This window comes from Talpa europaea (genome assembly GCF_964194135.1).
Source record: "Talpa europaea genome assembly, chromosome: 3".
In the NCBI taxonomy this organism is placed as follows: domain Eukaryota; kingdom Metazoa; phylum Chordata; class Mammalia; order Eulipotyphla; family Talpidae; genus Talpa; species Talpa europaea.
Window position 1 is genome coordinate 79,818,580 of NC_140069.1, and position 17,754 is coordinate 79,836,333.

Sequence of the window (17,754 nt, forward strand, 5' to 3'; positions counted from 1 at the left end):
ACCCCAGGAATGTTTTAATAAACAAATTCTCTTGGTGATTCATTTGCAGGCTTTGAGAAGAATTGTTCTAGATCTCAAACATGTGGATTATAGTATTTTGCAGAAAAGTGATAAAGACAGATGATTTAAAATGAAGATAAATGCCATAACAAGTAGAAAGTATTAAGTACTGACTTCAGAAATTTGGTATTTATTTAATAGAAAATTGAACCACTCATAATTTTTGATTGGAGAAATGCTTTTATGAAAGTAAATATAGTGAGAGTAGCCTAATGGTTATATTGAGATTTGAATGGAGTACTTCAAATCAGTCTCTCTTAAAGTCTTGTTACACAAATAGTCCTCAGACATTTCTCATGAACATTTGGAAATGTTATAGGACAGGGAGAGGGGCAGCCCAAACCCCGCAAACCTGCCTATTCTAAATGGGTTCTGCCATCCGCCGCATCAACAGAAAACATAGGAGACTTTAAGGGGAAGGAACTTTAATAAAACTAGGAAACAATACAGGAAAGGCAAATAATCTAGTTTCTAAATCAAGCACCCAAAGTTACCTGTCCCCTCGTGGGTAAAAGTCCATCCATATGGGATTGGCCCAGAGCAAGGCCCCAAAGCCTGCCACAAGTCTAAAGCATCTTCCAGTGGGGACCCACAGCAAAGGGTCAGAAACAACTGGACAAGCCCGGAAGGAAAAGAGCAAAATCAACATCAAGATAAAAGCTGCCATTGTCACCTCCCCATGGGTCTCACCCACATCTGTGTCACCCAGTCCACGACCAAAAGACAAGCGCAGTTTCTTCACGTGTCTCTAGGCTCCATGCGCCTCCTCCAGGTCTCCTTCTGGCTCCATCCTGCTTCCTTCCTCCGTCTCTTCTGCAGCTTCTTCTCTCCCTGCTCAGCTCCACCCTCCCTTGGGTGGGGCAGGGAACCTCCCCCTTTCCTGGGGACCACCCTGTTGCAGAAACTTGCTGAAAATGCAGATGCTCAAACTTCATCTTAGACCAGCTGAATCTGAATCAAGCTTCCAAGTTGATTCTCCATTCTTGGTTAGAATGGAGAAGAAAGAAAGCAAGGAAGGGAGAGAAAGATAAAAAATGATATGGACTTTAACATTTAAAATTAACAATAATGAGCTGTATTTGGATGTAGCATTTTCTCTTTTCAATTTTTCCACATTTTCTGTATGAAATACTTAGGCAATTGAATTTTTTTTAATTTATTTATTTATGCATACAAGAGCTGGGGTGCAGGCCAGAGGTGTGGGCGGACGGAGGTGAGAGGATTCACCAGAGACAGAATGGGGAACAGAACAGGCAGATTGACTGAAATACACTGCTGAGGGGAGCAGCAAGCAAGTCAGGAGAGGTCTGCTGTGCCATGTGGATATCTCCCTGGCTGGAGATTGAACTCATGCTGCAGTGGCTGCAGTGAGCTTCATAGGTTGTGTCTTAACCCCTTGTGCCACCAGGGAGGCCCACAATTGAAAATTAAGATTAATGGACAAGAAACATGATTAAATGGTAATTTTCTAGCCATTACAGACTTTTAGAATTGTATCATTATTTTGTCTTTTCTCAAGATTATGTAAGCCTAATTTAATGATAGACCCCTGTAAACTAATACTTGAAGAGGTTAAATGACTTGTCCAGAGTCACCACCCATTTAGATTATGGGTCAAAGGGTTATGGAAGAATTTGCCTTGAATAGTAAGTCCTACCCTACCTCTAACAGAAAAGAGAGGCAGTATAGATGAACAGATATATTGAGATGTGACGATCTGTTGTTTCTTTTAAGGTAGAAAATTTCATATACTACCAAATGTGTGAGATAAACTAAAAACACATTTGAGTAAAATAATCCTCTTTACTTGAGAGTAAGGAAAATGATACGTAGTTGAAATGCTTTGTTTGAAGCATTAACTACTACTTCAGAACTCTATATAACTCTCTTTTGCAAACAAAACACCTAACTTTGTGCAGCAACATTTTACCAGACATCTTCACCTAATGACATCTTTTACTTACTGGTTTTCCCTACCTTATGCCCCAAAGATCAACAAGGTGAAAATAGTTTTAAAAATGCACTCTTCCGGGCCTCCCCTGGTGGCACAGCGGTTGAGCACTGGGCTGCAAAGCTGCCTGCAGCCTCTGCAGTGCCGGTTCGATCCCCGGCCTCCGGCGAGGGTCCCACATGGCACAACAGATCTCTCCTGCCATGCTCGCTGCTCCCCTCAGCAGTGTATTTTACCAGTATGCCTGTTCTGTTCCCCGTTCTGACTCTGGTGAATTCTCTCACCCTCCCATGCTTCTGACTGTGCCCAGTGCTTGTATAAATAAATAAATAAATCTTTAAAAATAAAAATGTACTCTTCCAATGTCAGACAATACTGCTATTATCTAACTTATACACTGAAGGTATAGTCTGTGCTTACTTTACCTGCCAACACAAATGTTACAAACATGGACTTTGCACTCCATTTCATGATAGCAATGTGTCCATGGTAGAAGTGAGATACAGAATTTTGTAGTTCCCTAGTCAGACTCATTGGGAGATTCCTTACAAAGACAGATTAACAGTCAAGGCAGGAAATCTCACCCATATGCTAAAAACTGTGACAGGTGACTCTAAATAATTGACTTTCTTTCTAGACACCCTATTTTTTTATGTGCCAAATAATGGCAATCTACACTCCAGCATATCCTTTTAAGAAGGGATGTACTTTCCTACTCCCCCCCCCCATCAACCCTAGTACCTCTTTTCTCACCCCTCCCTCTTAATGTCAGAAGCCTCACTTCATTTGTTAGTGTCTGCTAGGTTTTCTTTTAATATTTTGCTTTGTCACATTGTCTACTGTGTAAACATTTAAGTACTTTGTCATTTTGACTTGCTTTACTACACATAATTCTCTCAAATTCCTTCCATTTTGCTCTAAGTGGCAACATTTTATCTCTCCTTATTACTAATATTCCGTTGGATGGATACAGCTGATCTTTGATCTGCCTCTATCATTGGGTTCTTAATGCTTCAATAAACGTTGTAGAGCACATATTTTTTGAGTTGGTGGTTTCAGGTTGGATAGATGCCCAAGAGTAGAATTTCTGGACCATATGTATTTCTATTTTTATTTTATTAAAGATAAATCCAGATTCACATTCCAAAATAGCGTAACCAATTTCCATTCTTACCAATAATGTAATAAGGTTCCTTTTCCTCCACATCCTCTTCCAGAACTAGGTGTCAGGACTCTTTTAATACATGTATTTCTCACGTGTGAGATGATATCTTATTGTGGTTTTGACCTGTATCTCCCTTATTAAAAGCAATGATGAGCATTTTTCTATGTGTCTATTAACATTCTGCATATCCTCTTTGGTGAATTGTCTGTTCAGATCTGCTGCCCATTTATTAATTGGGTTCTTTGTTTTTAAAAAATTGTTAAATTTATTAAGATCTTGGTATACCTTGAATATTAACCCCTTCTCAGTAGTGTAATGTGTGAATATTGTTTCCCTTTCAGTAGGATGTCTATATATTTTTTGTGCTGTGTAAAACTTTAATTTGAAGCAGCCCCAATTATTTATTTTTGCTTTTATTTCCCTTGCTAGAGGGTTGACTTGCCAAAAAATCTTTTAAAAAATCAACATTTTCCTCTATATATTTTACTGTTGCAGATCTTAAATCTAAGTCTTGGATACATTTAAAATTAATTTTGTTCATGGAATCAGTGAGTGATCCAATTTCATATGGTTACCCAGTTTTCCCAGCATCATTTGTTAAAGAGACCCTCCTTTCCCCATTGTATGGTCTTGGCTCCTTAATCATGAATTAAATGTTGATATATACATGGCTTTATTTATGAAATTTTAATTCTCTTCCATTCACCCTATTGTCTATTTTTATTTCATGATCATACTGATTTTATTACAATTGTTTTATAGTATAGTTTAAGGTTAGATAATATGATGCTTCTGTTTTCCTCAGAATTGTATTTGTTCTGCAAGACTGCTAGTGTTTCCCAATAAACTTTAATATTTTTTGTTCAATTTCCTTGAATGATTTTTTTTGGCATTTTAATAAGGATGATGTTAAATTTATATATTGTTTTTGATAGAATAGTCTTTTTTACTATCTTGACTTTTCCCCATCCATAAGCACGGAATGTCATGATCTCTATTCTTTAATAACATCTTGAAATTCTCATTTTTAAGTCCCTCGCCTCCTTGATTAGATTAATTCCTAAGTATTCGATTCTTTTTGAAACAATTTTTAATGGGATTATTTTCTTAATTTCCTTTTCTTGTTTGTATGTAAAAATACAACAGATTTTTGTATGTTGACTTTGTAATCTGTCATTTTGCTGTATTCATTTTGTTTCTAGTAGTTTTTTAATGTTTTGTATAGGACCCTTTAGGGTCATACCCACCCCCAACTTCCATCCCAGCCCTGCACCTTAAGGAGAGAGTTTTTTTGCCTGGTAACTGAAATAAAAAATTTCTGTAACCAGGTTTGGTTTTGTTTTTTTAATAAGATTTATTTATGCGTGCATGCAAGAACTGGGGTACAGGCCAAAGGTGTGGGGTGGTGAGAGGATTCATCATAGAGTGGGGAACAGAAGAGGCGGAATGACTGAAATACACTGCTGAGGGGAGCAGCAGGTGAGACAGGAGAGTTCTGCTGCGCCATGTGGGTTAGTTCCCTGGTTGGGGATCGAACTCATGCAGCTAGCTTCATAGTGCTGAGACTTAACCCCTTGCACCATCAGGGAGGCCCACCAGGTTTGGTTTAACAGGTCAAGATCTTAATTGCCTGACAAACGATGGGGAAGGGAGAACTTGTGTTCAAAAACACCTTCTCCTCATCCTTCCCCCACTCTTCACAGAGGGATTCTCTTTAATCTAGGAGACTGGTCCATCATAAATTAAGGGTAGAGTCTTGATGATCATGCTCAGAGGGTCTCCTTTTGTACCCAGCATTCTTGCACATACCCCTTTTTGCTGCATGGTACTCAGTTGCCATTTTGAGGATAACTGGTTGGGTTTATTATTTTTTTTTTTAAATTATTTGTTTCTTTCTTTTTTTTTTTTTTAATTTTTTTGTATTTATACAAGCACTGGGTACAGTCAGAAGCGCGGGAGGGTGAGAGAATTCACCAGAGCCAGAGCGGGGAGCAGAGCAGGCAGAAGGACCCAAGTACACTGCTGAGGGGAGCAGCGGGCGGCAGGAGAGGTCTGCGCGCCATGTGGGACCCTCCTCCGGTGGCCGGGAGCAGCCGGGGATCGAACCGGCGCTGCAGAGGCTGCGGGCAGCTTCGCAACCCAGCGCTCAACCGCTGCGCCACCGGGGAGACCCGATAACTGGTTGGGTTTAGTTCTGTGGTACCCATGCTCCTATTTCACATTGCTGTGACAAGGCAGAACTTAATGTAAACATTCTATCAGCATATCTACCTCACACTTATACTTCTATTTCCTGTTGTGTGATTGCTCTAACTAAATCCTCTTGTACTAAAGAGAGGCTGTGATAGTGGGCACCCTCATCTTGTTTTATGTTCTTCGGAGCAGCATTCACTCCTTGTCTGTAACAGGTGCTCCAACATTAGTAGCTATTCCTATCACTTATTTTAAGGAACATTCAAAACAGTTTTGTTATTTGCACTTAGGCATGGTGGTCATGTTAAGATGCTTAAGCTTTGGACATTGTATTGTATTCATTGTATTGTCATTCCAGTTCTATGTGTCTACAAAAAATTCATCTGCCCTCTGTTAAACTCTGTAAGAACCCAGTAATAAAATAGAAGCAAAAAAGACTAGAAGGGTATAGCCATGAATGGATTGCCAACAAAAGGACCAACAGAAATCTCTGATAAAAAGAAAATTTAAAAGGATTTTTCATGAAGTATCTCAAGTTTTAAAATGGACCTGACAGGGGCCTTCCTAGTAGCGCAAAGGGTTAAGTCTCAGCACTATGAAGCCACTGCAGCATGAGTTCAGTCCTCCCCCAGGGAGCCTACCCACGTGGAGCAGCAGACTCTCCTGTCTTGCCCACTGCTCCCCTCAGCAGTGTATTTCAGTAGATCTGCCTGTTCTGCTTCTCTCTCTGGTGAAGCCTCTCACCACCTGCATCTCTGGCTTACATCCCAGTTCTTATATGCATAAATTAATAAATCTTTAAAAAACTAAGATGTAATTAATTATATTTAATGACCACATTCCAGAGTTCATTAAAGTCACTTTCATTTTATATTATTGCAGTTTTAACAATATGAATAAATAGAAAGTTGTTCCAGTAAACACTTACTAAAGAACTATTTTTTTTAAAGGTTTATTTATGCATACTGCTGGGTGGGGTACAGACTAGAGGTGCTGGGCATGAGAGGATTCACCAGAGACAGAATGGGGAACAGAACAGACAAATCGACAAATACACTGCTGAGGGGAGCAGAGTGCGAGTCAGGAGAGGTATGCTGCACCATGTGGGTAGCTCCCTAGCTGGCCAGGGATCGAACAGGTGCTGTAGAGGCTTCAGACAGCTTTATAGACTGCGTCTTAACCCCTAGCGCCACCAGGGAGGCCCCTAAAGAACTATTTAAAAATCCTGGCGCCTCTGGCTTTCATTATCATGAATTTCACTGCTGTTTTCTCTAATTTCTTTGGACTCCTCTAATTAGAGTAGAATGCAGTTTTACTGTGAAGCAGTGCAATGAGACTGCAGTTACATGAAAGGGAGTATTTGGAGGTGATAATGTCTTGAAACATAAAGATATAATTACTCTCCAACACAATGGAGCAACTTATCTATGAAAGTAGTGTTACTGTTTATTGCTCTGAGGAAGAGAGAAACAAAGGAAAATAGGGAAACTTCTTTGAAAAATGGAACATCTTCTTCACCAATATCTGATGTATATTATACAATTCTAATCCTTGTATCCTTTTTATTCCTATGAATATATTAAACACGAAGTTTGCCTTAAAATAATAAAATTTTCCTTCATTGACTTGCGTATCCTAATTTCATTTTAATCTTTGGGTAATAAATGATACAAATAAAAACTTTTTCTGCCATTTAAGTAAAATTTGATTTTGGATTGGACAGGATGCTTAAGAATTTTTTTTAATTTTACAAATTAGATTTTTATTGTTTTTTGTAACCAAAAAAAGCCATCTTAAGACTGACAAACAAGAATTGCTACTCTTAAAATCAGAAGACCTCATATTTAAATAACTTACTGTCATTTAAAATATATGCTGTTGTATTTTCATTATTTTATTATGTTTAATATAATGAAATAAATTGTCATTTAAATTTATGGCTGCAAATTTTAAAAAACAAACTATTTTAGCTTTTAGTAAAACATGGAGGAGACTTATTTGCTGAGAATGAGAATAAAGATACTCCTTGTGATTGTGCTGAAAAGCAACACCACAAAGATTTGGCCCTCAATCTGGAATCTCAAATGGTGTTCTCACGAGATCCAGAAGCTGAAGAAATAGAAGCTGAATATGCTGCATTAGACAAACGAGAGGTAAGTATTTTTAATAAAACTTACATGGATTTTATATTTATTTTTTCTTTAAAACTCAATTTGTATACTCTCTTTGAAATATGCTAAATACATGGCTATAAGTAGAAGAATACATCTAGAAGAACTGAATGGTGGAGTCTTTAACAGATGTGAGGATGTTTACTTACTCTTAAATGGCGATACTAATGTGTGATATGAATCCTAACCACTCTCAACTACTCCAGGACTCCAGTCTCTGTGTTCCCTGTCTGCTCCATTGCTTTTATCCACAAACATGCTTTGGTAAGCTATCTTTAAAAAACCAAACAACAAAACAAACTCTTCATTGTCCATTCTTACCCAGTCCTATCCTTGACCCCCCCCCTTGAGTTTTAATCCAATATCTTTGATCTTCATATGAAAACAAAACTAATCTTTTTTTTTTTAAGATTTTTTTTTTAATTATTATTTATTTATATAAGCACTGGGTATAGTCAGAAGCGCAGGAGGGTGAGAGAATTCACCAGAGCCAGAGCAGGGAGCAGAGCAGGCAGAGGGGCTGAAGTACACTGCTGAGGGGAGCAGCGGGCCGTAGGAGAGGTCTGCGCACCATGTGGGACCCTCCTCCAGTGGCCGGGGAGCAGCTGGGGATCAAACCAGTGCTGCAGAGGCTGCAGGCAGCTTTGCAACCCAGCGCTCAACCGCTGCGCCACTGGGGAGAACCCAACAAAACTAATCTTTAAAGAGTTGTCTGTACCAACTTCACATTGCCATTCACTCTTAGCCTATTGCAGTGTGATTTTCTTTCCTTCCCTGAGATGGAACAGCATTATCATGGACATCAAGAGTCACCCTATTGCTAATTCCTATAGGTAATTTTCTCTCTTCATTTTACTTGAATTCCTCAGCAGCGTTTGACACACTTGACCTTTCTCTTCTTAGTGAAACATTCTTCTCTTGCCTTTAAGGACATTGTTCTCTCTGTTTTTCCTTTAAGTCTTCCTTGTCTTAATGAACTTATGTCTTAATGAACAAATCTCCATTTGCGCCTCCCAATCTCCCTTCCAAATGCCATAGCTACATGCCACTCAATTTTCATCTGAGCTACTATAATAGTTTCTAATTGGTTTCCTTCAGTCCGAGTGACATTTTTAAGCTTAAATCAAATGATAAATTTACACTTAAATTACTTAGTGACTTTGCATCTTAGTTGGAATAGAATTCAAACTTCTCAGCTGTAAGTCCTCATATGATTTGGCCACTGCCTACTTCTCCACCATCATCTCAGACCTTTTTTCTGTGCTCTAATTATAATAATAGATTCTACCAAGGCTTTTTACATTTCTGTTACCTGTGTCTGAAGTTTTTCTCTTGGTTTACTCAATGTTAGTTATTCAGGGAGGCAAACTGGACCATTTTTTCTGGAAATGGTTCATTCTCCCTCCATTATTCTTTACCATAATGCTCTGTTTATTTTTCTTAGCACTTGACACACGCTGTAATTGTTTTGTTCGTGTATTTGTTTAATTGTTAGTTTCCTCTCCTATTGGATTGTCAACTCTGTGAGAATAGAATCATAAATGCCTTGTTCCGCAGAGTGTTTTCATGGTTTAACACACACCTTGCACAATGTGCATTCATAGATACTTACTTTAACAAATTATAGGCCACAGTAAATTTTTACTCCCCAAATAATTCTGATTCCTCAGTCTTCACAGTGCTAACTTGATTTAACAAGGAGCTATATAACTGTTGTTTGTATGCATTAGAAATATAATCATTATTTTCTTTTACCTTACCCAAGAATTCCCAACAACTTTTGAACTTCTGTACTATACAGTTGAATAAAAGAACTGAGTGCGTTGGGATGAAAAAATTTACATTTCTTTGCCTACCATGTTTCTTGAGTAAATTTGTTTGTTTTTTGAGGAGTGTTTATTTAGATTAAGTACTCTGAGAGGACAGTGTCCTAAATGCTTTCATATGACTGTAGAATACACACAGTCACTTTGAGTGACAGTTTCTTCCCCTTCTTTTTTTTAAATGATGAAAATAATCTAGAAAATGTTTGAATAACTTGCCAGGATCAAAGTGAGTTCAACCTAACATTTCTGACTTCAAGTATAGTCATCTGTATTTACTATGCTGTCTACCTTTTGACAGTCCATGATCTTGAGTCAAATAGAAATTATTAATGTATTAATTGATATAATTTAGTCAGAAGATAACATTGAACAATAATATTGTAGAAATTACATTGATGTGATTAATTTGATTGTGATTACTTTTAGGACTTTATGAACTTTTTCTCTCAGATCTCCTAATTTATAATTAGATCATAGATTAATGGTATTCTTTATGGATATATTTAAGATATAACTAAACTTACTATAACTATAATAAACTATTATTAACTGTTATTTTTTTTCAAAGTTACCGAACAGTTGGATACTCATTATAGAAAAAACACTTATGTATTGGAAGATTAAAGTATAACAGGGCCTCCCCGGTGGCGCAGCGGTTGAGCGCTGCCCGCGGCCTCTGTGGGTTGCGAAGCTGCCCGTGGCCTCTGTGGCGCCGGTTCGATCCCCGGCTGCTCCCCGGCCACTGGAGGAGGGTCCCACATGGCGCGCAGACCTCTCCTGCAGCCCGCTGCTTCCCTCAGCAGTGTACTTGGTTCCTTATGCCTGCTCTGCTCCCCGCTCTGGCTCTGGTGAATCCTCTCACCTTCCTGCGCTTCTGACTGTACCCAGTGCATGTAAACAAAACAAAAAAACTAAACAAACAAATAAATAAAACATGCCTCTATAAAAAAAAAAAGATTAAAATATAACAAAATGATAATTGTGGTTATTAGTAATTGTCTTTAATATTACTACATTTTTGTTTTCCTGCATTTCCTAAAATTGATACTGGATTTTTATTGCTAAAATTTTTATTTCCTCCTGAATATATGGGAACCAAATAAGGGATCAAGGAAAAAAAAATAATAACAATTTAAAAAAAGAACACAACAAAATGAAAACAGACAACATAAATCAGAGACATTCTACAGGGGAGTGGGAGGGAGAGGGATCAAAAAGAGGGTAGGAAGAGCACAAGGGACTGTGGTGATGGTGCATGGGTGAATTGGTGGTAGAAATTCTAGGGGAACTACAGCTGAGAAAAAAAGTAAATTCTGTTTAAAAAAATGAACAATTATGTAAAATATATATAAATAAATAAATAAAATATTTTAAAAAATTATTTCCTCTTGACTGTACCCACTAGTAAGTTTCTTGTATATGCTACCAGACTTAAGTAAATACATATGCATATAGAATTTAAAAAATTTTTTTTAAAGATTTATTTATTTATGCATACAAGAGCTGATATACAGGCCAGAGATGCGGGGGGTGGGGGGGAGCAGAGGGGAATGAGAGGATTCACCAGAGACAGTGGAGAACAGAACAGGCAGACCGACTGAAACGCACTGCTGAGGGGAGCAGCGGGTGAGACAGGAGAGGTCTGCTGTGCCATGTGGGTAGCTCCCTGGCTGGGGATTGAACTCGTGCTGCAGAGGCTGCAGATTGCTTCATAGTGCGGTGCTCAACCCCCTGCACCACCATGGTGGCCCTATAGAATTTTTAATGCCGAACTAAGATCATATATTATGTTCGAATTTGCTAAAATATTTTTCCAACTTAGCAATATATGATAAGCATTTTTCCCGGGTCAGAACATACAATCTATATTTTAGCCACTTACCTATTGATGAACTTTTAAATAATTTAGCTGTTTTTGCTGTTAAATACAAAATCAAAGTAAATATTCTTTTGTCTGCTTGTTATATGTATCTTTATCCAGTTCTGTAACTTCTGTAGTTAGAAACATCAATTATGAAGCCAACTCGGTGGGATCATACTTTGTTTGGCCCCATGATTTCAGTTACTATGGGACCTTGAGCAAGTTACTTAATGTCTCTGCATACTGATACTCATTTGTTAAAAATGGAGATAATAATGATCTGTACTTCATAGGGCTTTAAATCTTTAAATGAGTTAATATATGTAAATATTTGGAATAGCATTTGCTCAGTGTTAATCTTGAGTGTCTGCTATTATATTATGATTACCATACCTTCATTATTACTATTCCTTTTATATTTATATATACTTTAAAAGTATATTCCCTATAAATTTGTAGCAATCAATCTGAGAGGTCATAAGATCCATGCATTCTGAATGGATGCTTTGGCTGTCCTAAAAGATTGTATCAGTTTATTTTTTGTCCAGTAGCGTATTATGTTCTTATTAGCATTGAATTATTTTTCACAACTTGAACAAATATGTGTACTTGTTGGAATTTATTTATTTGATTATGCTGTGAATTGTTTATTTGCTTTTTAATCTATATATTGTCTGTATATTCTTAATACTTTCTAGGGGAGCTTTGTGTAGTTTTCAATATCCTAAGTTCTTATAGGGTATTCAGTGTGTGTATGTGTGTGTGTGTATTTCCTGTTATGGCTTCTTAATTTGTGGCATGCTGATATTATGATCATGTTACTGTATTTTTTTCTAGTTTTGTTTTTAATCCATATTAAATTTATTTTTGTCTACCATTCCATAATATAAAGAATAATATTTTCATAAATGAGTACTTACGCACAAATGTTTTATAGCAGCACTATTCACATTAACCAATAGTTGAAAGCAACCCAAATTTCTATCAACAGACGAATGGACAAATAAAACATGAGATAGAGTACAATGAAATATTAGTAATATAAAGAAATGAAGTGCTAATACGTGCCACAACATGTATCAGTCTCAAAACATGCTAAGTGAATGAAGCTAAACATACAAGGTCATATATTAAATAACTCCATTTATATGAAATATCCATAATAGGTAAATATATAGAGACAGAAAGCACATTAGCGGTTGCCAGGGGCTGGGAAAAGGAAGGAATAGAGAGTGACAACTTAATAGGTAGGGGTTTTCTTTGAGGGTGAGGAGAAACTTTGGAACGTGATACTGTTTGTGTTGTACATTGTGAATTGTCCTAGAGGCTACAGTACACCTTTAAATGGTTAATTTTTAGTCCTATGAGTTTCGTAACAATTAAAAAAAACTGTTTTCTTTAAAGTTTATTTTTGTACCTTCTACTTTGACCCTGATCAACGTTTGGATTATTTTAAGCTAAATTATTGGGTACTTTTAAAATCTTATGCACCCTGGGCCTCCCTGGTGGTGAAAGGGGTTAAGCACCACACTGTGAAGCAATCTACAGCCTCTGCAATACGAGTTCGATCCCCGGCCTGTCAGGGAATAATCCACGTGGTGCAGCAGACCTCTCCTGACTCAACCACTGCTCCCCTCAGCAGTGTATTTCAGTCAGTCTGCCTGTTCTGTTTCCCACTCTGTCTCTGGTGAGTCCTCTCACTCCCTGCATCTCTGGCCTGAACCCCAGCTCTTGTATGCATAAATAAATAAATCTTTAAAAAAAACAACAAAACTTACGCACCCAAAGTGAAGCGTTTGTTTAGCTAAGTTTCTAGATTCAGTTATTGATCTGAACAATGTATAATATCCTCCTGACTGTACCCATATAATTTCTTCTTAACATATTTTATTAAGTCCTTTCCTCTGGATGGTTTTTCAATTAATGGATAAAATTTATTTCTTCAATCCATTATTCAATAAAACTGAGTGACTTTCCTGCCACACTTTTAAGAACTTGGAAATACAGTGAGGAAAAAAAAGATAAACCCTTGCCCTATTCTAGCATAAAGAGAGAGATGCACACAAATAAGTTTTAAAAGTAAATGAACACATTATCTAAACTGCTGAAATAATAAAACAAGGTGATGTGTTGCAGTGATGGCAAACATTTTTCTGAGTGGGTTCAGTATTTTTCCCTCCCTCCCCCACCCCCACCCCGGGAGAAAAGAGCAGAGAAACTAGTGAGTGTTAAGGCATAGTAGGGGTCAGGCTTTGTAAGAGTATATTCTGTGAGTATATTGGGTTAAGTGAACAAAAACTGAATGATATATAAAAAGCCCATCTAAAGAATCTTCCTACCCTTTTCTAGTCTCTAACGCAGGGAGTACGCACAGGATTCTTTTTCTGGCACAGAACCCATATGCTGGACATTGTCTTAACTAACTACCCCAGTTAGCGGGTTTAACGTTCCCTGCAGAAGCTGCTGCCTTCCTTTTAGGTTAAAGTACAGAACGAGGTAGCCTGAGTCTAGATCACCAGGTGAGAACAGCTCAGTAAAGATGGGAGAAATTGAAGTGAAGGTTCTGATAATCCTAAAGACTTTCTCTAGCTATTTCCCTTCTCTCCTGGGCTAAGCTCATGGATTGACTAGTAAGGGGTTGGTATTAAGAGGAGTTGGAAATACCCTCTCCTCTGTCTTTTAAAATTTTATTTTTTTTTAAATTTTAACAATTACCAATATATTTGGTTAAGTAAGTACTTGTTTGTAATTTTTTTAAAAAATGAATGTGTTTTACCTGTAAAATCAGATGGAAAAGTTATTTTCATTGTGAAAAAAAATAAAAAACAGATACTTATAAATTCCTTTGTCATTTTTTTTTTCTTAAGCAGTTGAAGATTACTATCACTTTATATATATCAAATAGCCCAGCTTCATAGGTTTCTTCATTGGTATTCTGATGGCAATATGCATTGCCATACTATTTCAAAAGAGGTAATTTCATTCACCGTTTCTTTCTAATTTAGTTTCCCTTTTCTTTGTGTCAGTACTAACTGCTGAATTATGTTAAACCTGAAAATAGAAGCAATTTATCTTTGCAACAGGAAAGAAAAAGACACCTTCATTTTAATCCTCCTGCCAAAGAGAGGGCTAATATCTCCTTGGGACTGAACAATGTACTGATATGCTTACATGACCTAATTATAGTTTTATTGCAGAGATTTGAAGTCAGTATGTTTTGTGTTCATGAAGGCAGCATGTCTCTCTCCTTCAAGAACTATTTTCTTCTAGTGTAACCTATTTAAATTTAAAACTCCACATTAAAAATTTAACCTTTGCAAATTGCTTTGTATTATATGTTCTTAATATATCTGAAATCAAATCTTAAGTAAGATTTTGACTTGACAAAAATGAGAGAGAGCGATGGCTAATCTAAAAAAGAACATATAGGCAATAATACCAAGAAATAATACAGTTCCTGTTGCTGAGAACATCAAGAAATATTCGCTCCCATTGCTGGAGCAGGAATTTGGAACACGTTCACACTGAGTGAATACTACATATTTAGCTATAAAAAGATTTGCTAGGTTTTGTTAGGGGAAAGTTGGTTTAATATATTAGCTTAAAAGTAAACTATACATGATGATTTGGGGACTTTTTAAGGATAAGATTAAAATGCAATTTATTTCTTAGTTTAATATATGCCGCTATACAGAATAGTTTAGGTTAAATTTTCATTTCTTTTTCTAATTAAGTTCATGGATACCTATATAGGTATCCATCACTGAGTGCATACACAAGTGGAGTAGACTGTGTTATTGCGGTGTGATATGCAATATATTTGGTGAAAGTTTTCAGTGCCATATGTAAAAAGAATAGCACTGCACCTCCCTGGTGGCACAGGCGGTTGAACACAGCACTGTGAAGCTGTCTGCAGCCTCTGCAGCACAGGTTCGATCCCTGCCAGGGACATGCCCACATGGCGCTGCAGACCTCTCCTGTCTCGCCTGCTCCCCTCAGCAGTGTATTTCAGTCAGTCTACCTGTTCTGCTCCCCACTCTGTCTCTGGTGAGTCCTCTCACCCTCCTGCACATCTGGCCTGTACCCAAGTTCTTATATGCATAAATAAATAAATCTTTTTTTAAAATTCTTTAAGATAAATAAAAAGGAATAGCACTGCACACTGAGTATGTGTTCTGCCTTTCTTAGTACTTCTTAATAATTTTTTAATTGTGTTTTCTGTAAAGCATGATCTTTATAAAAAGCAGAACAAAAATTTAAATATTATTCCATTATTATAAATGAGACTGGTAACATTTGTATGATTGCCTTCCGTTTTTCACCACTGATATTGTTTATTTTATATTCTGTAGGGTTTTTTCCTCAACACTTCTTGATATTTACAAACTCATTATGAAAATCATTTTGAATGCCAACTATTCTAACACATAGATATCCTATAACTCACTTAATATGCATTTGGGTACTTGCATTTTGTCACTTTTATAAGGAACATTGCAGATTTTATCCCTATTAGTGATTATACCTTAGAATAGATTCCTAAAAATAAAATTATAGAATCAGAAATGAATGTTGTAAAAGCTTATGATTGATATATGTTGCTTGGTTGTTAATTGACTTCACCAATTTTTGTTTTTACTCCCAGTATGTCAGCGGTCTATTTCACTGCAACCTTATAATATTGATTGTTGTCTTTCTTTTTTAAAATCTTGGCCAATTTGCTAGGTAGTTTATGTTAATGTAACTTCTGGCTTGATTTTTTTTAATCTATTGATTTTCACAATTCCTTATATAAACTAAAATGCTTTCTATATTTAATTCCTGATTTAAATAATATTTTTATATAGTAGAGTGTGTCAGCCTTTTCTGTCATTAATATACTTATCATTTATATATGCATCCCTGTGAGAATATTTTTGAGAATCAGAAACTTCTTGATAGAAATTAACCCTTGTGAATAAAGTCCTAGTCACAGGGGGCTAGTAAGAACTAATGAAACTGTTTTCATGATAACCCCCCCAAAAAAAATCAAAGCAAGAAATAAAGATACTAGTTCTAAATTATCTGAAAATAGGCTATAGTGGATGAGGTTTGCTAACTGCAGAGTTCTCTGAAGACTGATTGATGCTACTAGAGGACATACTCAATGGCCGTTATTCTGATAAACACAAGGGAATTTCTCTTGCTTTTTAAGTTATTGCCTTAGTTATGTGCTCACTGCAGTAAACTGATTGTATCTGCTTACAGGAGTAAAATAGATATGTTATTATTGTTAATAATAAAAATAAAAGAAATGATATATATATATAGATTTGTCTGCATATATACACATATAGATATTGTTATATTATAGTTTTAAAATAAATTCTTAAGTGATTGCCATAAGCAAAGGTGGAATAAATTAGGGAATCCATTGGGGAAAATATGTTACAAGTTATTTTAACTTTGCAAAGTTTTATTTCTTTATATTCATTTTGTTTTGAAAGATTTGAAACAAGTATGGCAAGTGTTGTCAATAATTGTTTCTGAATAGTGAGACACTTGTGATTTTATTCTTTATATTTTCTATTAAAAGCAAAGGCTAAAAAAAGGTAACAAAAGAATAAAAGCCCAGTGATAAGGACACGTGAAAAAAAAATATTTATGGATAAGACATCTGAATAGTATGGCACAATCACTTCTCTCCAAATTAACTGATGGGTATAATATAATCCCACTAGCAGTTCAGTTTGAATCATAATAAGCATAAATGTTTAGTAATTCAGTAATTATTTCTGACTAAATGAATGCATATATTCATATGTGGTTGGTTGCAAGAAGAAAAAACTAGATAAAAATATTTGTGAATTTTAATTATTATTGCTCAGGGGTGGGATTATCAGTTTTTATGCCTAATATTTTTTTGTATTTTCAAAACTGTAAAGTAAGATGATCTTGTCATTATAGTATGCTTTATTTTAGAACAATAGGGTGCATGAACCTTGGTATCTACTTTCCAGCTTAAAAAAATTTTGTAAGAGAATAATTTGAAGTATGCATGATCATGGAGCACATTGAGCCTTTAAACTGAAATAGGACAATTAAATTTTAAAAATCATATTTTTTTATAGGTTTTAGAACTTCTTGCAAATATGATATCCAAACTAACTTTATTTCTCTTCTTTTCAAAGCCATATGAAGGATTAAGGCCTCAAGATCTTCGTAGATTGAAAGATATGCTTATTGTGGAAACTGCAGACATGCTTCAGGCGCCACTATTTACTGCTGAAGCTTTACTTCGAGCTCATGGTAATAAAAGAAATCTCTTATGAGAACATGGATGCCTTTGAAACTTTTCAGAGTTAAATGGTGGCTATTTTATTATTTTAATATGAAACAAAATCATTTGTTAAACAAGTAAGTGGTTACTGCAGTACTCAGCATCCTGACAACATTTTGTATAGCTGTAAATCATAGGAGAAAAATTTCTTTTTAAAAATAAACCACTTAATCAACTTACAGTTTGTTTACTTTTAAAAGAATTTTTT

The 17,754-nt window shown here is 36.1% G+C and overlaps 1 protein-coding gene across 2 annotated transcripts in view; it reads left to right on the plus strand.

The window, feature by feature from the left end:
* ANKIB1 (ankyrin repeat and IBR domain containing 1) overlaps window positions 1-17,754 on the plus strand; it is a gene marked incomplete at its 3' end in the record, with an annotated part of 85,280 nt that overhangs the window by 14,163 nt on the left and 53,363 nt on the right. For both annotated transcript variants that reach the window (XM_084229562.1, XM_084229561.1), the window contains exons 3-4: window positions 7,340-7,522; window positions 17,398-17,515. In XM_084229562.1, coding sequence (XP_084085688.1) covers window positions 7,340-7,522; window positions 17,398-17,515 — 301 coding nt within the window. The remainder of the gene's footprint in view (window positions 1-7,339; window positions 7,523-17,397; window positions 17,516-17,754) is intronic.